At 44.2% G+C, this 23,661-nt stretch overlaps 1 protein-coding gene across 2 annotated transcripts in view; it reads right to left on the bottom strand.

Moving 5' to 3' along the window:
- Positions 1 to 8,810: 8,810 nt before the first annotated feature.
- LOC120915276 (sulfotransferase 2B1-like) overlaps positions 8,811 to 23,661 on the bottom strand; it is a 37,710-nt gene continuing 22,859 nt past the window's right edge. For both annotated transcript variants that reach the window (XM_040325653.1, XM_040325652.1), the window contains exons 4-7: positions 20,774 to 20,900; positions 14,879 to 14,973; positions 13,883 to 14,063; positions 8,811 to 9,038 (exon numbers count right to left, since the gene is read on the bottom strand). In XM_040325653.1, coding sequence (XP_040181587.1) covers positions 8,923 to 9,038; positions 13,883 to 14,063; positions 14,879 to 14,973; positions 20,774 to 20,900 — 519 coding nt within the window. In that variant the 3' untranslated portion in view covers positions 8,811 to 8,922. The remainder of the gene's footprint in view (positions 9,039 to 13,882; positions 14,064 to 14,878; positions 14,974 to 20,773; positions 20,901 to 23,661) is intronic.

Raw genomic sequence — 23,661 nt, 5'->3', positions numbered from 1 at the left:
AATGGCCACTCACCAGATCCCATTCAATGAATGCCTTTGGTTCATTCCCAGGATAACCAATCCTATTCCGTATTACCACGGTTGTTAAGTATCTTTAGATATTTGGGTGCTGCGTCTCTTTCTCTATAAAAACTCACAGAGAAAGGGTGCCCGACATAGTGTAGTAGGTAAAAAAAAATTGTATTCAATTTAAAAACAAGACAAGTATTGCACTCATATTTTTGTGTGCCTATTTGCTGGCATAGAAGGAAAAAACACTCTTTCTTACGACCGGCGTGATCTCCTATGGGTTACAGCAGCCTCTACACATTTCACAAATTTTATTGCGTCGTCAGGAATAAAAAAAATATATAAAAAAATGTTTTTTTTTTTTATAAAAAAAAGGGAGGTTGTCATCCGGGCCCTTGGGGACCACCATACCCCTAAAAAAAATTAATTGTCCCTTTTAATGAAAAATAAAATAAAAAAAAATAAAAAAAGGGGGGTTGCCATCCAGGGCCCTGGGGGCCTCCGGACCTCTAAAAAAAAAAAAAATTGGCCCTTTAATAAAAAATAAATAAATATATTTATTCGGACCTCTAAAAAAAAAAAAAAAAAAATTGTCCCTTTAACCACTTAGCGATCGCCGCACAACGATATACGTCGGCAGAATGGCACGACTGGGCAGATTGACGTACCGGCACATCGTTTACATCTACCCAGCCGTGGGTCGCGGGCGCGCGCCCGCGACCCGGTCCGAAGCTCCGGGACCGCGAGACCCTCGGACCCGATCGCTGCTGGGGTCCCGCGATCGGTCCCCGGAACTGAAGAACGGGGAGAGCCGCGTGTAAACACGGCTTCCCCGTGCTTCACTGTGGCGTCATGACAGGTCCTCTATATACTCCTATATACATGTATAGTGCCATGACAGGTCCTCTTTATATTCCTATGCATGTAAAGAGCCATCACAGGTCCTCTATATACTCCTATATACTCCTATATACATGTATAGAGCCATGACAGGTCCTCTTTATACTCCTACATACATGTATAGAGCATGACAGGTCCTCTTAATACTCCTATATACATGTATAGAGCCATGACAGGTCCTCTTTATACTCCTACATACATGTATAGTGCCATGACAGGTCCTCTTTATACTCCTACATACATGTATCATGCCATGACAGGTTCTCTTTATACTCCTATGCATGTAAAGAGCCATGACAGGTCCTCTATATACTCCTATTTACATGTATAGAGCCATGACAGGTCCTCTTTATACTCCTACATACATGTATAGAGCCATGACATGTCCTCTTTATACTCCTATATACATGTATAGTGCCATGACAGGTCCTCTTTATACTCCTATGCATGTAAAGAGCCATCACATGTCCTCTAAATACTCCTATTTACATGTATAGAGCCATGACAGGTCCTCTTTATACTCCTACATACATGTATAGAGCCATGACAGGTCCTCTTTATACTCCTATATACATGTATAGAGCCATGACAGGTCCTCTTTATACTCCTACATATATGTATAGTGCCATGACAGGTCCTCGTTATACTCCTATGCATGTATAGAGCCATGACAGGTCCTCTATATATTGCTATATACATGTATAGAGCCATGACGGGTCCTCTTTATACTCCTACATGCATGTATAGAACATGACAGGTCCTCTTTATACTCCTACATACATGTATCGAGCCATGACAGGTCCTCTTTATACTTCTATATACATGTATAGAGCCATGACCATTCCTCTTTATACTCCTATATACATGTATAGAGCCATGACAGGCCCTCTTTATACTGCTACATAAATGTGTAGAGTGTTGACAGGTCATCTTTATACTCCTTCATACATGTAAACAACCATGACAGGTCCTCTTTATACTCCTATATACATGTAAACAACCATGACAGGTCTTTTTTATACTCCTATATACATGTATAGAGCCATGACAGGTCCTCTTTATACTCCTTTACATGTATAAAGCCATCACAGGTCCTCTTTATACTTATATATACATGTATAATGCCATGACAGGTCCTCTTTATACTCCAATACATGTATAGAGCCATGACAGGTCCACTTTAGTTATGATATAAAATAATGAATGTGGGGGCATTTTGGTGGGCGTGATTTTTTTTTTTGGGGGGGGGGGGGGGGGCAGCCTTTCATTCTTGGTACCAGGCAGCACAATGTCTTGGGCCGGCACTGACTCTGCCATATTAATTGCCTTAAGAAATAGGCGGAACCGGCTGGCCATTATCCCAAAGGCATTCTCCATGACTCTTCTGGCTCTGGCCAGCCGGTAATTTAAAACCCTCTTCTCCGGGGTGAGGGTCCTCTGGGGGAACGGCCTCATTAGGTGATCACCCAGACCAAACGCTTTATCAGCGACAAACATGAACTGGAGTACTTCCACGTTCTCCATAGCAGGTGGCAATGCCAAGCCACCACTCTGGAACCGTCTGGAAAACTCTGTCTGGGCGAAGACTCCACCATCCGACATCCGGCCATTCTTCACCAAGTCCACATATAGAAACTCATATGTTGCCGACACCACCGCCATCAACACAATACTTTTGAACCCCTTATAATCAAAATAGTATGACCCCGAGTGGGGTGGTGGGACGATGTGGACGTGTTTCCCATCGATTGCCCCTCTGCAGTTATGAAAGTCCCACCGCTGTGCAAACTGGGATGCCATGGTCTGCCTTTCCTGTGGCGTTGAAGGAAACTGTGGAGTCAAACCAGAAAAGCGTCCTGACGACATCAATAGATGAAATGTACCTCGAGGCGTTCCTGGTCACATTCAACTACTTCTGGATTTGGCACAGAGAGGCGGTGGAACGCACGCTACACCTACCCACGAGAGTGAGACACAGTGCTGCCGGTGCTCCACATCACATCTAGCTGTAACACGCTTGATTCCTTAGTGCCAAGATCTCGGCACTTGCACAAGTAAGCGGCCATTTGGCTTTTGTTTCTAATCTGTTTCATAATAAATCGCGGGAACTTCACTATGGCCCGTTTTTCTTCATTTTATCCATGGTAGTTTCTTCTGTTGGAGTCCATTCCTGGCCAGTCCCATCCAGGTACCAATACAGACCTTAGGCCACCAACTGTACTAATGCTCCACCTGATAATTTTTTTTTAAAACAAAGGGTCATGGTGGCCTGGTAAGTAGGCACTTACCTAACTACCTCTCATCGAGTGTTGCTAGTTTTATATCTGTTCCATGGTGATGGTGTCTACTCTCAAGTGAACCATTTGATGCATGGACTTACCAATTGCTTATCATTTAGTGACCATTGCTAAAAAAATGTAACCTGTTTGCACTTATTTTTTGAGGTTGTTATCATATAAGCACTTGCACTTTAAATCACTATTGTATTGTTTACCTAATGGTTAACATATTGTTTCACGCTAGAATTTGGAATTTATTTATCACCTACTATTAGCGTCCCCTTATTATTATACACCCCCCCCCCCCCCACATTGCTAAAAAAAGATTCACACCACTTTAGGGGAGCAGCTTCCTTAATATATTTTACATTACCATAGCGCAGAGTTCTCTATTTACTCACTTTGGATGGGCACCTGGATGGGTACCAGTACCCATCCAGGTACTGGTACCTGGGTGTGAAAAAAAATAGTACTTTTGCACATAACATTGCAAGCAGATTAAACACAAACATTCTATAGCATTTATTTTAAGGAGTATTTATAGACAAAAATATAAGGTCCACTTATCAGATTCTTCACCCCCTCTGATGGCCCATTGTAAATATTTTAGGGGGGTTCTAAATGAGTTTGGGACCCCAAAAAATCCTCTGGCACTCTGCCTGATTGTAAGGACAACAATAACATTTGTAAACCTTGGGGGGGGGGGGGGTAAAACACTACAATGGAGCTGACAAAATATATTGTTAAGTGACTAGGCTAGGTGTGTATGGGCCCAGGATAGCATGCTGGAGAGTTTAATGAAGGCAAATATGTATGTAGGCCAAAAAAGATACATTAAAAGCTTACAGCATGCATGAGGACAAAGGGGACATTCACAGCATATTACAATGATAGTAATTAGGGAATGATGAAAGAAATACAATACATTAGCATACCTTAAATACATAAAATGTGATGTTAAAGAAGAAAACTTACCTTAATATAATCCTTCTGCAGGACGTGTATGATGGCAGAACAGGTCTCTGGAATAATGATCCCCAGAGCCTGGGGGAGATGTCTGTCGTGAACTTGAAGTCCTGCAGACTTCTCCCTGTCGCCAAGTACCACAAAATGGTGACTAGCCTTTGCTCGGGGGTGATGGCTTGCCGCATGCAGGTGTCCTGCTTCGTTATATAAGGGGACAGCAAAGCCAACAGATGGTGAAAAACGGGGTCCGTCATCCAGAGATAATTCCTAAAATCGTCAGGATTATTCTCCTGGATCTCCCGCAGCAAAGGCATATGACAGTATTGGTCTCGCTGAAGCAACCAATTCTTCGTCCATGAACTTCTCCCTACCCTGTTCATGGACTGAGCATGGGTCAAAGCAAGAAGCCCAACACCAAGCCCCCGCACAGCATGAACTCCACGACGAGTACGTACCTGCAACATGGCTAGAAAACTGTCGGCTGGTCAGAACGAACTAACAGAGTGCACTTGAAGAACAGAAAGGCCTATGAAGAAGGACCAGAAAATTAGAAACAAGCGGACAAGAACGCACTGAAAACCAGATACGAACTGACTACACACACTGAAAAACAGATACGAACCCACAAGCACAAACTGAACAGCAGAAACAGTCTAAAAAGTACGAAGGCTGAAAAGCGCAAATCGTCTCTCACCAAACTTCTACTAACACAAGATTAGCAGAAGGAGCCCAAAGGGTGTCAGACTCGTTGTACGTCACCGTGTTCTTGACGGGTGGAATTTGGTGTGACCGTGTATATGCAAGACAAGCTTGAGTGGAATTCCGTTGGAAAAACAATCCAAGGTTTTTTTTTTTCGACGGAAAATCCAATCGTGTGTACGCGGCATTACTCGTCATCACTCTCAGCACCAGTGCATTCACTTCCCCCGGCATGTATAATCACATGTATATGCTAATGTCTTTCTTTCTTTCTCATCGTCCACTTAGGTTAGGGGTCTTCTTCACATCCAACCCACATGGGTCTTATCATTTTTATTCATAGCGCCCCTTTACTTTCAGAAAGGACGCTATGTTAAATTTAGTAGGGAATGAGAGAGTTATTTTGCTCTCATTCTTGATTTTGGTAAATTTGGCTGTCCCCAAATCTGGATTGTTCCTTGGGTCAGTCTGCGTTCTAGGGATGCGGTCTCATCCCTGGGCGCCAGGTGGCGCCAAAGAGATCCAGGCGGAGCCGCTTCTTCCCAGCAGCCAATTGGAGGAGTGTTCCCTCGTGGGGCATGCTGGGAGGGGTATTTCTGTGGCGGAGGCCGTTGTTATGGGTTCTTCGTGGGTTCCGGGTGCGGCACCCACCTTTAGGGTGTGCACACATCATGGGCCCCATCACCATGGCCTTCCTGGCCTGGGGTCGCGTGCTACGCGGAGTTCCCGACTCTGGGCCCTCCTGGCCTGGAGCAACTGATGCTACCAAGGGGCCCCAGTGACTTACTGGGTCCCCCCCCCCTTCTATGGAGAAGATCCCAGGCTGTATGCTGTTCGGTGGGGGATCGGCTTGAGGAGAACCCGGAGGCAGGTTGTCCAAAAGAGCTTGAACGAACCATCGGGGATCTGGTGACCGGACATTGACAGGTACACTCACGCTGTCAACCGGTGACCCTAACGTGATTTACTGGGAGGATTCGCTCTATCGTTCAACTTAACCTTACACTAGGCCTGTGGCAGAGGTCTCAACATTCAATCAGGGCCAAGTCTGTGGCAGAGACTTGTTCCTCCCAGAAACCTCAAGTGTCGCTCTGGCTGCCAGGCCCGTGGCAGGCGTCTGTCCGGGGACACTTCACCCACTCCGACTGGAGTGGCGACGTACTGACGCAACTACAGAAGGCAGGACTGCTTTCTTTATCTAAAGCCTGATACTGCGAAGTTATTCTATTTTCATCAACCTGTCCTGTCTACCTCAAGTTGATGTATTGGTCGTGTTGGACCAAGAAATAAAGCATTCAGAAAACTTCATCTACAGATTGGACATTCGATTACTGCTCTACTCACTACGCCAATCCCAAATCAATCAGCGGCTCCTGAGGAGGTAGCGCTACATACTTATAACTTAATTTTAGATTGGAGCCCCTGCTTCACCTGCTGTTTGGATAGTCATGTTTCTGGGAATCACACCCATGTTCTCTGTCTTCCCGCGAGCCCCATGCGCAGACAATTAAATTGGCCTATGTGCTGCAGCTTACATACCCTCACATGCTGCAAATAAGTAAGTAATCTAGGAGATAGATATCTTCATCTCCACGTCACCGTTCCACATTTTTGCGTTTCATGAACATGAACAGACTTTACGTGATATGCCCATGTCTTTTTGCAGATCTTATTTCTTACGCATCCACCACTGAAGAGTAATTGGTTTTGCACAAAATTTATAGCATCTACAAACTATGGGATTTTTTTTCCTTTAAGTTATTACTAGTAATGGCGGTGATTAGCGACTTTGCAGAGGAAAAACCGAACATTAAGGGGGTGATTTACTATAGCGCTGCAGCACTAATTAGTGCTAATTGCCACTAATTTTTGCTAATCACACTAATTAGCCCTGTGTGCTGGGGCCCAGTGGTACCCCCTGTTGGCTGCCATGGGGGTATTGGAGGGAGGAGGATTTGTGCTGGTAGGGGAAGAAGATTTGTAACAAGAGGGGTTTTTCTTTCTTAAAAATGGGGGGGGGGGGCGCAGTTTTCCATCATCGCCCTGGGCACCAAATGGCCTTGTCCCAGCACTGCCCGTATCTCCAATGTATGCCTTTATAGGCAGGAGATCAGGTGCAATGCATCACAGTGAAATTTCAATAATAGAACACTAGCTGTTTGCCTTGTGAATGGCTTTATAGCCAGCAGACAGCTGTAGTGCATGGCAGTAATTCAAACACAACGCCCACTATAGAAAGTGCCAGGCGCGCAGAGCACCTGTTAACAGAGAACAGGCAGCGCCTTTTACACCTAATTACTATATTACCATCTTTATCAGATGGTTTAATTGTGAGAGAATAAATTTTTTTTAGGGTATCATTTACCTTGATGCTTGGCTTTCCCAGTGACGTACGAGGGTGCGTCAGAGGGGGCGGGGTCACGTGACGGGTGGCCGCTTCCCCTATATAAGAAATGTCACAGCTCCAGCGCGTCATTCCGATGGGCTATGTCCAGCGGAGAGAGGAGCTCCCCTGCTGCGCTCTGGACGGATGGATCTTCTCATCGCTGGACCGGACCGCTGATCATCCGTCGCTGGAGAGATCATCCATCGCTGAATAGAAGACCACGTTGGAGCGGGGGGCCGGGCCGAGAGTGGATTCACATCGCTGGATTTTTTTTTATTTTATTAATAAAGGATTTTTTTCTACAGTGTCTGTGTGTTTTTTTTTTAACTATTTACACTTCCTTCGTGAAATGGTAGAGGTACAGTGTACCCCATTACCAATTCACATAGGGGGGGCCAGGATCTTCCAGATTCTGATAAGCCCCCCGTCCGCAGACCCCCACAACCACCGGGCAAGGGTTGTGGGGATGAGGCCCTTGTCCGCATCAACATGGGGACATCCTCCCCATGTTGAGGGCAGGTGGCCTGGTGCGGTTCAGGAGAGGGGGGGCCGCACTCTGTCCCCCCTCTTTTCTGCGGCCGGCCAGGTTAACGTACTCGGATAAGGGTCTGGTGTGGATTTTTGGGGGAACTCCACGCCATTTTTTTTTTAAATTTGGGGTGGAGTCTCCCTTAAAATCCACACCAGACCTGAAGGGTCTGGTATGGATATTTGGGGGGAACCCCACGTCATTTTTTTTTTTAATTGACGGCGGGGTTCCCCTTAATATCCATATCAGACCTGAAGGGCCTGTTAATGGAATTTGGGGGGGACCCCCAGCTTTTTTATTTTTATTTTTTATGAATGAATCATGTCTGTAATTGCCAGAGCCGACAATTCATTAGAGCCACAAAGCCGGTTTTAAATGCCTTTTTTCTTTCAGAAATGACACTTTGTGCAGGGACAGTTCTATGTACGGGAAACATGCGCTTTTTCACATGCTGACTTTACACCCCCCCTAGGTACGAAATTTAAAGTAATATTACACTTTTATTGTTTCACTTTTAGCATTATTAAATTCACTGCTCCTGAAAAAACTGCCATTTTTAAAACTTTTTTTTGCATTGATACATGTTTCCTGGGTCCCAGGTCCCCAAACACTTTTTAGGACAATAACTTGCATATTAGCCTTTAAAATTAACACTTTAGATTTCAAATGTTTGAGTCCCATAGACTTTAACAGGGTTCTAAAGTTCACACGAACATTTGGTGTGTTCGCAAGTTCTGATGCGAACCGAACAGGGGGGTGTTCGGCTCATCCTTAGATACCAACCATAGGGCACTATTCCTCCCTCTGATACCAAATGGGGTGGTGTTTGTTACCACTGATGGCAGAACATTTTCCACTCCTGCTGGCCACAGTCCGGCCCCCCTAAAGTCTGAAGCACAATAAACTGGCCCTTTGTTTAGAAAGTTTGGAGACCCCTGCTCTAGTGTAATAAATCATCCCCATTGTCTTTGCAAATGCTACTCGTATAAAGCAATAACGTTGTAGCTTATTAAAAATAAAACTAGAAAACAGCTGTTTTTTATTTAGTTTATTCCATTATTCCCACACAAAAATCAAACAATAAAATCATTTTACAAAAACAATTTGGTTAAAAAGTAACATGATGCTTTCCACTGATGTCTTGTATTTTGAAATCATATGTCTTCCCAAAAAAACTTCATATTTAAATCTTTCATTTTCTCTTGATACACTTTATCAAAACATTCATTCTGGGCAACTGTAAAGTGGCTCTTCCAGTCTCCAGTGATCCCTACAAGGAAAAAAGTTGATACACATAAGCTAGGATCAATGCAGTTTAGCAAGTCACTATTACGCTTTCAAAAAGCTACTACAGGTATATTTAGTCTGTTAAAGCCCCCTGAACACCAGACAGGAAGTCAGTAGACATAACAAATTTGCTAAAAGCCATGTATTGGCCATTATATGAATTTGTTCTGAGCACTAGAAGTGCTAGATGTGTCTAGTGTGTATGCACATTTAGGCACTTACCCCATTTTTTACTTTCTGCTATAAAACATACCCAATGAAAACATTTTAACCACTTAATACCCGGACCATTATGCAGCTAAAGGACCTTGCCCCTTTTTGCGATTCGGCACTGCGTCGCTTTAACTGACGATTGCGCGGTCGTGCGATGTGGCTCCCAAACAAAATTGACGTCCTTTTTTTCCCATAAATAGAGCTTTCTTTTGGTGGTATTTGATCACCTCTGCGGTTTTTATTTTTTGCGCTATAAACAAAAATAGAGCGACAATTTTGAAAAAAATTCAATATTTTTTACTTTTTGCTGTAATAAATATCCCCAAAAAAGATATACATTTTTAATTTTTTCCTCAGTTTAGGCCGATACGTATTCTTTTACCTATTTTTGGTAAAAAAAAAATCGCAATAAGCGTTTAACGATTGATTTGCGCAAAATGTATAGCGTTTACAAAATAGGGGATAGTTTTATGGCATTTTTATTAATATTTTTTTTTTACTAGTAATGGCGGCGATCAGTGATTTTTTTTTTTTGTGACTGCGACATTATGGCGGACACATCGGACAATTTTGACACATTTTTGGGACCGTTGACATTTTCACAGCAAAAAGTGCTATAAAAATGCATTGATTGCTGTGAAAATGACAATTGCAGTCTTAGGCCCCATACACACTATAGAATCCATCCGCTGAAAAATCCCAGCGAATGGGTTTCAGCGGATAGATCCTATGGTGTGTACAATCCAGCGGATCTGTTTCCACGGATTTTTCTCCCATGCGATGGATTTCCAGCAGATAAATATTTGAAGACATGTCTTCAAATCTATCCGCTGGAATCCATCCCAACGGATTGATCCGCTGGTCTGTACAGACTCACCGGATCAATCCGTCCAAAGGGATCCCCCGCATGCGTCGTAATGATTTGACGCATGCGTGGAATTCCTTATATGACTGCGTCGCGCACGTCGCCGCGTCATCATCGCGGCGACGGCGCGACACGTCATCGCCAGAGGATTTCGGCGCGGATTTCGATTCGATGGTGAGTACACTCCATCGCATCAAAATCCGCGCAAATCCTCGAGAGGATTTATCCGTGGAAACGGTCCGCTGGACCGTATCCGCGGATAAGTCCTCTCGTGTGTATGGGGCCTTAGAGTTAACCACTAGGGGGCGCTGTAGGGGTTATATGTGACCTCATATGTGTTTCTAACTGTAGGGTGGCGGGGCGGGGCTGGACTTGTGACGTCATTGATCGTCTTTCCCTATATCAGGGAACAGACGATCAGTGACACTGCCACTGTGAAGAAGGGGGAAGGTGTGTTTACACACACCTCTCCCCGTTCTTCAGCTCCTGTGACCGATCGCGGGACACCGGCGGCGATTGGGTCCCGCGGCCACGGTCACGGAGCTTCGGACCAGGTCGCGACCCACGGCTGGGCACTTAAAGGGGACGTACCTGTACGTGCCTGTGCCCAGCCGTGCCATTCTGCTGACGTATATGTGCAGGAGGCGGTCCTTATGTGGTCAAAGATCTAATTTCGTCATCAATTTAGGCCAATATGTATTCTGCTACATATTTCTGGTAAAAAAAATCCCAATTAGCATACTGTATATTGATTGGTTTGTGCAAAAGTTATAGCATCTACAAACTATGGAATTTTTTGTCTTTCAATTGTTAGTAGTAATGGTGGTGATCAGCGACTTTGCAGCAGACAAATTGGACACTAAGTGACACTTTTTGGGGACCAGTGACACTAAGGGCTCTTTCACACGGAGCGGACCGTTTCTGGGTCCGCTCCGTGTGTCTCTGTCGGCTCAGTGGGGATCCCCGCTGAGCTGCGGATAGGGCGGTCTCCGCACACAGTGCAGAGACCGCCCTGTCTCAGCTCCGCTCTGCCCTATGGGGAACCGGATGCAGACGGACCGTCTGTCCGTCTGCATCAGTTCCGTTCCGCCGGACGGAAGAAAAATAGGGTTTTCTTTCGTCCGAAAACCGGATCCCGACAGACGCGGACGTTAGCGGATGCTCCATCCGCTAACGGACACGATCCCATAGGGATGTATTATAAGTCTGTTAACGGACTTGTAATAACGGACAGGCGGAGCGGACGTCTGAAAGGGGCCTAATACAGTGATCAATGCTAAAAAATATTTACTGTCACTGTACTAATGACACTGGGAAGTGGTTAATATTATTAGTGTACTTCCACTCACATGTGGCCCAGTACAATAATGACATCATGACTCCAACTGTGGTGGTCCTTCTGATGAATAAATTTGGGGCAATCACACATCTCCCTGATCTATGGCATGATGATGTATCTGCCTACATTCCTCAGCTTTGAGGACTGTAGATGCAATGGTCAGCCAAAGTAACTTAATGCAGCAGATGAAAGACACATCACGCTTACTTTCCTTCAATGTTGGAAGATGTTCAGCAGTGCCGTCAGTACAGAACTGGCAGAAACCAATGGTACCCAGGTACACCCATCTCGGCTGTATCGGCTCGTAGAAGTCTGGCCAGACGTGGTCTTCATGGAAGAATTGCAGCCAAAAAGCCATACCACTGATGTGGTATGGGGCATAGGGAGCTGTGGAGGCGGCATGAGTAAGAAGGCCGCTCTGCTGAGAAGCTTCAGCTCACACTACTGCTGGGCCACGGCTGACATACAGCTGGCAATAATAGAACCACACTTGTATCTCCAATGTATGCCTTTATAGGCAGGAGATCAGGTGCAATGCATCACAGTGAAATTCCAATAATAGAACACTAGCTGTTTGCCTTGTGAATGGCTTTATAGCCAGCAGACAGCTGTAGTGCATGGCAGTAATTCAAACACAACGCCCACTATAGAAAGTGCCAGGCGCGCAGAGCACCTGTTAACAGAGAACAGGCAGCGCCTGTTACACCTAATTACTGTATTACCATCTTTATCAGATGGTTTAATTGTGAGAGAATACATTTTTTTAAGGGTATCAAGGGCACGTTGCTCTGAGATACTCAGATTTCCTCTAGAATTCAGTGTTTTCAACTTTTTAATTTCTGTGGTAGTAAGTGTTACAAATGCTGCTAAATGTGAATTTGTATCAAGAGATGGAAATTTATCTGGCTTATTTTTGAACTTCGGAGTGTTGGGCAATAGTTCCACCTTTGTGGTTGAGTTGAGAGGTATCTTGATATAGCGCAGTCTTCCCAACACGATTGACTAGGGCCAATTAACTTACCAGCATGTCTTTAGAGTGTGGGAGGAAACTGGAGGAAGCCAACGCAGGCACAGGGAGAACATGCAAACTCCAGGCAGATGGTGTCGTGGTTGGGATTCGAACCAGCGACCCTTTTGCTGCTAGGTGAAAGTGCTAACCACTACACCACTGTGCTGCCCACTACACCACTGTGGTATTGTGTTCCTGCATGAGGGACTCTATATCAATGGTGTCAATAAGAGATTTTCAACACCAAGATGGACGCCACATTGTGATCATCCTCAGAGTCCCCTGCAACTGGACTTTGATGCAACATTCATCTGGAGGGGTCTTTATCAATAACTGTGTATATGTACACAATTTCACCAGTACACATGTCGTGCCCTTTGTTTGTACTGGTTTGTACATTGGATGTAGGTACTATTATTAACCTTTTATTGTGCAAAGTTTGTATTATTGCCATACTCATGTGTTTCTATATACTAAGGCCGCGTACACACGGTCGAACATGTCCGCTGAAACTGGTCCACGGACCAGTTTCCGCCGACATGTCCGACCGTGTGTACGGCCTAGCAGACAGGTTTCCAGCGGACAAAAGTTTCTTAGCAAGCTAAGAAACTTGTCCGCTGGAAACATGTCCGTCGGACATGTCCGATGGTTAGTACACCTAATCGGACATGTCCGCTGGTTATGACGTGTAACCAGCGTCCCGAAATCCCGCGCATCCGTTGAATTGATTCGACGCATGCGTGGAAGCATTGCACTTCCGTGTTTGAGAACGTCGGTGTCTTCTACGTCACAGCGTTCTCTGTCCGCGGGGATTTTGATCTGATGGATTTTGGTCTGATGGTGTGTACACACATCAGACCAAAAGCTCCCAGGAGACATGTCCGATGAAAACGGTCCGCGGACCGTTTTCATCGGACATGTCTCCTCGTGTGTACGGGGCCTTATGATTAATGTAATATGCTGGCTAAAGTGGTTTCCCTTCTTCCAACTACTTTTATAAAATCAATGGTAATTTCCCAGGAAGGGAATCCCCTCTGCAAACAAGGGCCCCGTTCTGGGTGGAGGCACTGCCAACTTTATTATCAAACCCACTATTCCACTTAGCGAAGGTTCTGACTCTCTTATTTACCTACAGGTATAGCGCAATATCCTGTTTGGGGAAGGTAATTTCTCATAACACCCTCCCCCAGATGCGGGCTACAGGTGAGTATATTCATATATACATTTTGTACCGTAAGAGTCACTTTTTTTGTTTTGTCTTCAATTATATTAGATATGTGTTATATTGTATCATTCATCTGACATCCAGTATTCATATTTCTTTATATAAACCACAATCATGAAAAGTGCATGAAAATAATGATGCAAGCAATGACAGCATATATTAAATCAGATTTTTACCTTTGCGCATAAAAGAACCTTTGGTTTGATCTATAAAATCCTGAGGAAGTAAACTGTAGTTGGACATCTTGTTCTCTTTCATTACTTTGAAAGATGTATTTTTTACAACTAAATCAGTCTGTGTTTCATGTAATTCTTTCCCCAAAAAATCAAAAATTTTTACCACACTTCCTCTGAGATCCTGGATAAAGAGCAAAATCATTAGTAGAAATACCAATTTTCCAAATCTCTGCATCTTTAACATTAATTTAAATACAGCATATGCCTATAGCAATGATGGAGAACCATGGCACCCCAGATGTTTTGGAACTACATTTCCCATGATGCTCACCAACATTGCAGAGTGTATGAGCATCATAGGAAATGTAGTTCCAAAACATCTGGGGTGCCAAGGTTCGCCATCACTGGCCTATAGTTTGAAATACATACAAAAAAGACAACCCTTCAAAGAGGTTGTAAAGGTAAAAAAAAATTCCCTAAATAGCTTCCTTTACCTTAGTGCAGTCCTCCTTCACTTACCTCTTCCTTCCATTTTGCTTTTAAATGTCCTTATTTCTTCTGAGAAATCCTCACTTCCTGTTCTTCTGTCTGTAACTACACACAGTAATGTGAGGCTTTCTTCCTGGTGTGGAGAACGCCTCTTGAGGGGGGAGGGGGCGAGCAGGAGTGTCAGGACACCCACTAACACACAGCTCCTTTCTCTATCTGCAAAGTAGAGAGTATCCTGACTTGCCTGCTCGCCCCCTCCCCCCTCAAGAGGCTTTCTCCACACCAGCAAGAAAGCCTTGTATTACTGTGTGGAGTTAGACAGAAGAACAGGAAGTGAGGATTTCTCAGAAGGAATAAGGACATTAAAAGCAAAATCAAAGGATGAGGAAAGTGAAGGAGGACTGCACTAAGATAAAGGAAGCTATTTAGGGGGGGGAAAAACTACCTTTACAACCCCTTTAATCATCACAGAATTGAGCCCCAAATACAATAATTCAGACGCTTTACCTGATGAAGTTCCTCATAAGTGATATAAAAGAAGTTTTTATTTGTCTTCATTTGCATCCATCCTTTCACATGATCAAACCATGAGCTGTATAGAACTATGAGGAAGGCAAATAAACTATGAACATATTAGTCACATATAGTTACAGTCTGGTTGAATATAGACACAAATCAATTCAGTTCAACCAGTTTACCTTTCTATATATACAATCCTATACCCACAGTTGATCCAGAGGAAGGCAAAAAAAAAACAATGAAGCATGATCCAATTTTCTACAGCAGGGGAAAAAAAATCCTTCCTGATCCCCCAAGAGGCAATTGGATATTCCCGGGATAAACTTTGCCTATAAATAATAATATCCATTTATATTATGTACCATTTTACTCACTGTACTATTGAAGTGTTCCATGCACTTTTTATAGAGTAAAGCCTCATACACACGATCGGATATCTGATGGAATCTAATCCGATGGATTTTTTCGTTGGCTATCCGATGAAGCTGATTTTCATTAGTCTTGCCTACACACCATCAGTCAAAAATCCGATCTTGTCCAAACACGGTGACGTACAACACTACGACGAGTCGAAAAAAATGAAGTTCAATGCTTCCGAGCATGCGTCGACTTGATTCTGAGAATGTGTGGATTTTTGACCGATGGAGTTCCATACAGACGATCAGTTTTTTATCCATAGGAAAAATTTAAAACATGTTCTATTTTTTTTGACAGATGGAAATCAAACCGATGGGGCCCACAAATGATCAGTTTGTCCGATGAAAACAGTCCATCGGTCTGTTTTCATCGGACAAACCGATCGTGTGTACAGGGCTTTACTCTTTCGATAATGCTGCATGCACACAAGGGCCCAGATTCACAAAGGACTTACGACGGCGTAACTCCACGTACGCCGTCATAAGTCCGAATGTGCGCCGTCGTATCTATGCGCCTGATTCTTAGAATCAGTTACGCATGAATTTTGCCTAGATACAAGCGGCGTAAGTCTCTTACGCCGTCGTATCTTGGGGTGCATATTTACGCTGGCCGCTAGGGGCGCTCCCGTATAGTTCCGTGTCGAATATGCAAATGAGCTAGATACACCGATTCACGAAGGTACGTGCGCCCGGCGTATCAAGATACGTTGTTTACGTAAGGCGTCGGACCAGCGTAAAGTTACCCCTCATAAAGCAGAGGTAAGTCATGTTAGGTATGGACGTCGGAAACGTACGAACAGCATCGTATTTTACATCGTTTGCGTAAGTCGTCCGTGAATGGGGCTGGGTGTAGGTTACGTTCACGTGGACTAAGCATTGAGCGGGCATAATTTACTTTGAAAATTCAACGTGATACTGAGCATGCGCCGTTCGTAAAGCGCGTCATTTACGTGGGGTCACCAATCATTTACATACAACACGCCCCCTACCAGCCTAGTTTGAATTACACAGGCTTACGCCGGCCCATTTACACTACGCTGCCGTAACTTAGAGCGCAAGTCCTTTCTGAATACGGGACCTGCCGCTCTAAGTTACGGCGGCGTAGTGTATCTGAGATACGCTACACCCGCCTAAAGATAGGCGCTTTTTTGAGAATCTGGGCCTTTGTGTTTAGTTCATGTGTGTGTCAAATCCTGCTATTTTTGTCTTGTCTTTCAAAATCGATTACAGGTTGAAATATGTGGCTGCTATTCAGAGTACTGGATTCTTTAACACCAGTAATCAGTATCTTGGACATACTGTACATCCCTGAATGCATAACACCCTAAACACGATTTAGGGTCCTTTCACACGTGCGGACCGTCGTCCATTTTTCATCCGTCCGTTTTCGGATGAAAAACGGACTACAATGCTTTCCTATGGGATAGCGGACTTTAGCGGATGAACCTCTGCTAACGTCCGTTTACATCCGTCTCCGTCAAGCTCAGTTTTTCTGAACGGAAGAAACCCTATTTCTGCCAACACATATGTAACCTATCATACATTTTAAGAAAACAAGACATAAACGCTGGGATTTGACACAGTATAACCACACAGGTTATGGTGAGAGGGGATTTTTAACAATGAAAAAGTACTCACTCTGCCTACAATGGTCAAGGAAACACATGGGTTTGGTTGGTGGCTAAACAATATGTGTGAGATGCCCTTTTCTGTGCATTTTTAACCTGCATTTACTTTTATGGTAGCTCCAAATCCTTATGATAGCTTTTATATCCATACAAGAAAATACTTTCGAAACACTGCACAGTCTATTCTGAATCAAAACATGAAAATTCCTTCAAACGTATTATTGCTTTACAGAAGAGAAGAAAAAAGAATATTACATTTTTCCAAAAAAGAGCACTGTGCATTTTTCTTTACAAACCCAAACTTTTACTGTTTAAACGGAAAAATTAAGATTTCACTTTCCTGTGAGTCACTGAACTAATATTTAGTTGTATAGCCGCTGTTTATGAGACCTGCTTCACATCTGTGTTGCATGGAGTTGACCAAATTCTGGCACCTTTGAACAGGTATTCCAGCCCAAGACGATTTCACTACATTCCATGATTCCTCTCCATTTCTTGGTTATTCCTCAGAAACAGCATTTTTTTTATGTAACCCCACAAGTTTTCTATTGGATTAAGGTCCAGGGATTGTGCTGGTCACTCCATAACGCTAATCTTGTTGGTCTGGAATCAAGATGATGATCACTTACTGGTGTGTTTGGAGTCATTGGGGGTTATTTACAAAAGGCAAATCCACTTTGCCCTACAAGTGCAAACTACAAGTGCAAAGTGCATGTGAAAATGCACTAAAAGTGCCCTTGGAAGTGCAGTCTCTGGGGCAGATTCTGGTACCTTTGCGCAGTTTTTACGGAGGCGCAGGGCAACGTTTTTTGCCCTGCGCCACCGCAAATTTTCTGCTCTACCCACGATTCACGAAGCAGTAGCTCCGTAAATTGCATGGGCGCTCCGGCAAAATGCCCGGCGTAAGCGCGCGCAATTTAAATGATCCCGTAGGGGGCGGGAATCATTTAAATTAGGCGCGTTCCCGCGCCGTTTGTAGAGCTCGGGCTCCGTCGGGAAAGTTTCCCGACGTGTATTGCGGCAAATGACGTCGCAAGGACGATCCACTTACGCAAACTACGTAAATTTCAAATTTCGCGACGTGGGAACGACGGGTATACGTAACATTGGCTGCCCCTGCTAATAGCAGGGGCAGCCTTACGCGAAAACCGCCGTACGCAAACGACGTAAACTGCGTACGCAGGGCTCGCGTAATGTTGTGAATTTGCATACTATACGCTGAGCACAACGGGAACGCCACCTAGTGGCCATCGCAAGAATGCAGCCTAAGATATGCGGGCATAAGAGCCTTATGCCACGCATATCTTAGGCTGCAGTCGGCGTAACGAGGTTCCTGAATCAGGAGCATTCGTTACGCCGGCGCAAGTAAGCAATTGCGCTGCGTAAATATGGTTACGCAGGCGCAATTGCTCTCTGAATCCGGGCCTCTGTAAATCTGAGGGGTAGATCTGAAATGAGGGAAGCTCTGCTGATTTTATTATCCAATTATGTTCAAGCTAAAATGCTGTTTTTTTATTTTCCTTGCATGTCCCCCTCGGATCTATAGCGACTGCACTTCCAAGTGCACTTTCAGTGCAATTTTAAGTGCACTTTGCACTTGTAGGGGTAGATTCACGTAGATCGGCTTATTTGTATGCGGGCGTAGCGTATCTCAGATACGCTACGCCGCAGTAACTTAGTGAGGCAGGTTCTGTATTCACCAAGAACCTGCGCCCTAAATCTGCCGGCGTAAGCGCGCCTAATTCAAATTGTGAAGAGGTGGGCGTGTTTTATGCAGATAAAACATGACCCCACGTAAATTACATTTTTGACTAATGGCGCATGCGCCGTCCGTGAAAGTGCTCCGAATTAACCCGCAAAAAGCCAATGCTTTAGACGTGAACGTAAATTACGCACAGCCCCATTCACGGACGACTTACGCAAACAACGTAAAATTTTCAAAATTCGATGCGGGAACGACGTCCATACTTAACATAGGATACGCCTTTACGCCGGAAAAAGCCTAACGTAAACAACGTAAAAAATGCGCCGGGCGGACGTACGTTTCTGAATCGGCGTATCTACCTAATTTACATATTCCTCGCCTAAATCGACGAAAGCGCCACCTAGCGGCCAGCGTAAATATGCAACTAAGATACGACGGCGTAATAGACTAACGCTGGTCGTATCTTTGAACAATTCTGGCGTATCTGATTCTTTGAATCAGGCGCCAGGATACGACGCCTCACACTCAGAGATACGACGGCGTATCTGGAGATATGCCATCGTATCTCCTACGTGAATCTGGCCCAGTGTTTACACTTGTAGTTTGCACTTGTAGTTTGCACTTGTAGTGCGAAGTGGATTTGCCTTTAGTAAATAACCCCCATTGTCTTGTTGAAAAACCCATTTTGAGGGCATTTTCTCTTCTGCATAAGGCAACATGACCTCTTCAAGTATTTTGATGTATTCAAACTGATCCATGATCCCTGCTATGTAATAAATAGACCCAACGCCATAGTATGAGAAACATCCCCATAACATGATGCTTGCGCCACCAAGCTTCACTGTCTTCACAGTGTACTGTGGCTTCAATTTAGTGTTTGGTGGTTGTCTGTTGGATTAACCTTTATGTAGCCCCTAGACCCAAAAAGAGCAATCTTGCTTTCATCAGTCCACAAAACGTTGCGCCATTTCTCTTTAGGCCAGTCAATATGTTCTTCGACATGTCACATTAAAGAAAGTTGAGAAGCGGGGTGAGGGGGCTAATTTTGAAAATTTTACGTTGTTTGCGTAAGTCGTCCGTGAATGGGGCTGGCCGCCATTTACGTTCACGTTGAAAACAATGACGTCCTTGCAACATCATTTGGAGCAATGCACCCTGGGAGTTTTTACGGACGGCGCATGCGCAGTTCGTTCGGCGTGGGGACGCGCTTCATTTAAATGAAACACGCCCCCTACCCGCCCTATTTGAATTACGCCGCGAGAGATACACTACGCCGCCATAACTTACGGCGCGAATTTGTTGAGGATTCAAACCAAAGCCAAGTAAGTTACAGCGGCGTAGCGTATCTTACATCTGCGCCGGGCGCAGTGTATGTATGTGGATCTGCCCCATAATTTATACCAAAAACAGTGCTTAATCTAGCTAGTGATGTTGGACTGCTATTATTTTGAACACAACTGTAGATACAGGACATGTCTTTTATGTTTCAGCAGAAAAACACACAAGAAGGCTGAGCTGGGCTGTGATCTGTGTATCATTTGTGTGACAAGAAGGAATAATGTTAGGGAGAAACACAATCTTGTAACATTGCAAATTGGAGAGATTAATCACGCTCTCCAAGGCTGGGTTCACACGACTACACTACTTTCATCCTACTTTGCTCTGCTACATTGGTCCTACATTTATCCTACATTGGTCCTACATCCATCCTACTTTCATGAACAGGATACTACTTTGGTCCGACTTCAATGATATTCAATGGGCCTGAAGTAGGATCAATGTAGGACCAAAAGTAGTACAGGGAGCATTTTCAAAGTCAGACCGACTTGTGTAGGACGCTACAAGACGCTCTCATAGGGAAACATTGAACACAGAGCAAAGTAGGATGAAAGTAGTGTAGTAGTGTGAACCCAGCCTCAGTGAGGAATACATGGAAACAAATCATATAGGACGTATTATATAAATCATCCTTCTTCATATAACATTTCTGTTTTATAAATATCCACACTGCACCAAAATAGAAGTGCATTTAAAACAGAGATATGTCTGCTGTCCAACTAACTACTCGGCTTCCCAGACTATAGACACAACAAGCTTTACTAACAAGTATTTTGTCATATATGTATATACACACCATTGCCTTGCAAAAAGTCTTCAAAGAATTCTTGGAAACTTTCAGGATCTTTATAAAGGTAATTAATCTTGGAGAAATGAAACAAGGATACAAGAATATCCTTAGGGTTCCTCATTACGTAGATAATCTTAGAAAAATAAATATTAATTAGAGACGAATTTCATACACCAAGAGACAGACATTTGATACAAAATTGAATACAAAGGAGGAAAAGTCTCATTAGATTTCAGGCGTTCCCTGACTAGTGACCTCACTTGATATTGATAAGAAATAAGTGCTTTATGTAGGTTTGGTTCGATGCTAGTACTATCTTTCTGTATATACACTATGGCCCAGATTCTGAAAGGGCCTAAAGGTCCTAATCTGGGCCGTCGTATCTATACCTCTGATTCTTAGAATCAGTTACGCATAGATAACCATTAGATCCGACAGGCGTAAGGCTCTTACGCTGTCGGATCTTAAATGCAATTTTTTTTTCCGCCGCTAGGTGTCGCCTCCGTCGTTTTCCAGATCGGATATGCAAATTAGCAAAATACGCGAATTCCCGAACGTACGCGCGGTCGACGCAGTGAAGATACGATGTTTACGTTAGATTTGCGACGCGTAAAGTTGCCCCTGCTATATGAGGGGCAACCAATGTTAAAGGAGTTCTCTGACCTAAAAGTTTTAACCCCCGCTGTGCCCGGGCTGTAAAAAAATAGAAAATAAACTGTCACTTACCTGCCTACGATCCCCCGTTGTTCCGATATCGCCGTCCCGTTCTCCGGTCCCGGGCCCCTTCCGCTTCCTGTGTGTCGGTGACTCATAGTGCGCTCAGCCTATCAGCGGCCGCAGCAATGTCCCGTCGCGGCCACTGATAGGCTGAGCGCACTATGAGTCACCGACACACAGGAAGCGGAAGAGACCGGGACCGGAGAACGGGACGGCGATATCGGAACAACGGGGGATCGTAGGCAGGTAAGTGACAGTTTATTTTCTATTTTTTTACAGCCCGGGCACAGCGGGGGTTAAAACTTTTAGGTCAGAGAACTCCTTTAAGTATGGCCGTCGTTCCCGCGTCGAAATTTAAAACTTTACGTTGTTTGTGTAAGTCGTCCGTGAATGGGGCTGGACGCCATTTACGTTCACGTCGAAACCAATGACGTCCTTGCGACGTCATTTTGCGCAATGCACGTCGGGAAATTTTAGGGACGGCGCATGCGCAGTACGTTCGGCGCGGGGACGCGCCTAATTTAAATGATCCACGCCCCCTACCCAGATCATTTGAATTAGGCGGGCTTGCGCCGGGGAATTTACGCTATGCCGCCGCAACTTTACAGGCAAGTGCTTTGTGAATCAAGCACTTGTCCGTAAAACTTGCGGCGGCGTAACGTAAACGAGATACGTTACGCCCGCATAGTTTTACGCCAAGATACGAGAATCTGGGCCCATATTACCAAAAGTATTGGGACACCTGCCTGTACACGCACATGAATTATTTTTTTTTTAAAGATATTTTTATTGAAGTTTTTCAACAAACTGACAAACAGAAAAAATAAACAATACACACACAAAGAAAAAACACAATCACCGTACCAGATTCATTGGTTCGGAATGGTAGGCAATATGCTCAGACATAGGCAAATAAAGAGATACCAATACAAAGGATATACAGTAGGCACACCGGGAAAAGGTGCATGTAGACCAATACGGGCACAGCAAAGGTGGGAGTCTATATATTAGAGATCCTTAGGGCACTGTCCAACACTAGCCAAACAAGTGTACTTCAGTTAGTGGTGAGAAAGAGTAAGTGGGCTAGCCAGCCACCTACCCCAAATTTTATGAAAGGTTTTGGTCCGTTTCCGGATTTCAAAAGTAAGCTTATATAGCGGGATGGAGTCATTAATACGTTTCAGCCAAAGGGCTTTCAAAGAGGTCTGTGCACCCTTCCAGGACAGTAAAATGGTCTTTTTAGCATAAAAATAAAGTATACAGAGCAGTCTCTTGGCATGCATTGACAGGTGTAAGTCACCAAAAATGCCTAGTAGGCAGATCAACGCTGAGGAGACAAAGGCACCCACCTCCCCCCCAGAAGTCCTGAATGCACATGAACTTTAATGGCATTCCAGTCAAGATGTCAGCATACCAAGACATTTTGGACAATGTCTTGGTTGGAACAGTTTGGGGATGACCCCTTTCTGTTCCAACATTACTGCACATCAGTGCACAAAGCAAGGTCCATAAAGACATAGATGAGCGAGTTTAGGTTTGAGGAACTTGACTGGCGGTCACAGAGTCCTGACCTCAACCCAATAGAACACCTTTGGGATGAATCAGAATGGAGATTGCGAGCCAGGCCTTCTCTTCCAAAATCAGTGAGTGACCTCACAAATGCGCTTCTGGGAGAATGGTCGAACATTCCCATAGACACTCCTAAACCTTGTGGACAGTCTTCCTAGAAGAGTTGAAGCTGTTATAGCTACAAAGGGTGGACCAACTCAATATTGAACCCTACGGACTAAGACTGGGATGCCGTTAAAGTTCATGTGCGTGTAAAGGTATTGGTATGTATATAGTGTAACATGGAAGTGTTTTTCCTTTTACGCAATACTGTAGAGACAAATGTATGTGGAGACCAGATCATCTTATCCACAACATATGGCCAAAAGTATGTGGACACCCTTCCAAATTACTTGGTTCATGTGTTTTCGACTGAATGGTTCTGTCAATGCTACAGCACACCGATTTTTTTTTTTTTAGATCATTGTGCACTTCCAAACCTTTAGATAACAGTTTCAGAAAGACCCTTTTCTGTCCCAGCATAAACTAGCCTCATGCACAAATCCAGGTCCTTAAAGAACTTATTTGACAAGTTTGGGGTGGAGGAATATATAACCATGTTCAACATT

The sequence above is a fragment of the Rana temporaria genome, chromosome 10, assembly GCF_905171775.1.
Source record: "Rana temporaria chromosome 10, aRanTem1.1, whole genome shotgun sequence".
Classification (NCBI taxonomy): Eukaryota; Metazoa; Chordata; class Amphibia; order Anura; family Ranidae; genus Rana; species Rana temporaria.
The sequence above is the reverse complement of the archived record's forward strand: the minus strand, read 5'-3'. Positions and strand labels throughout refer to the sequence as shown.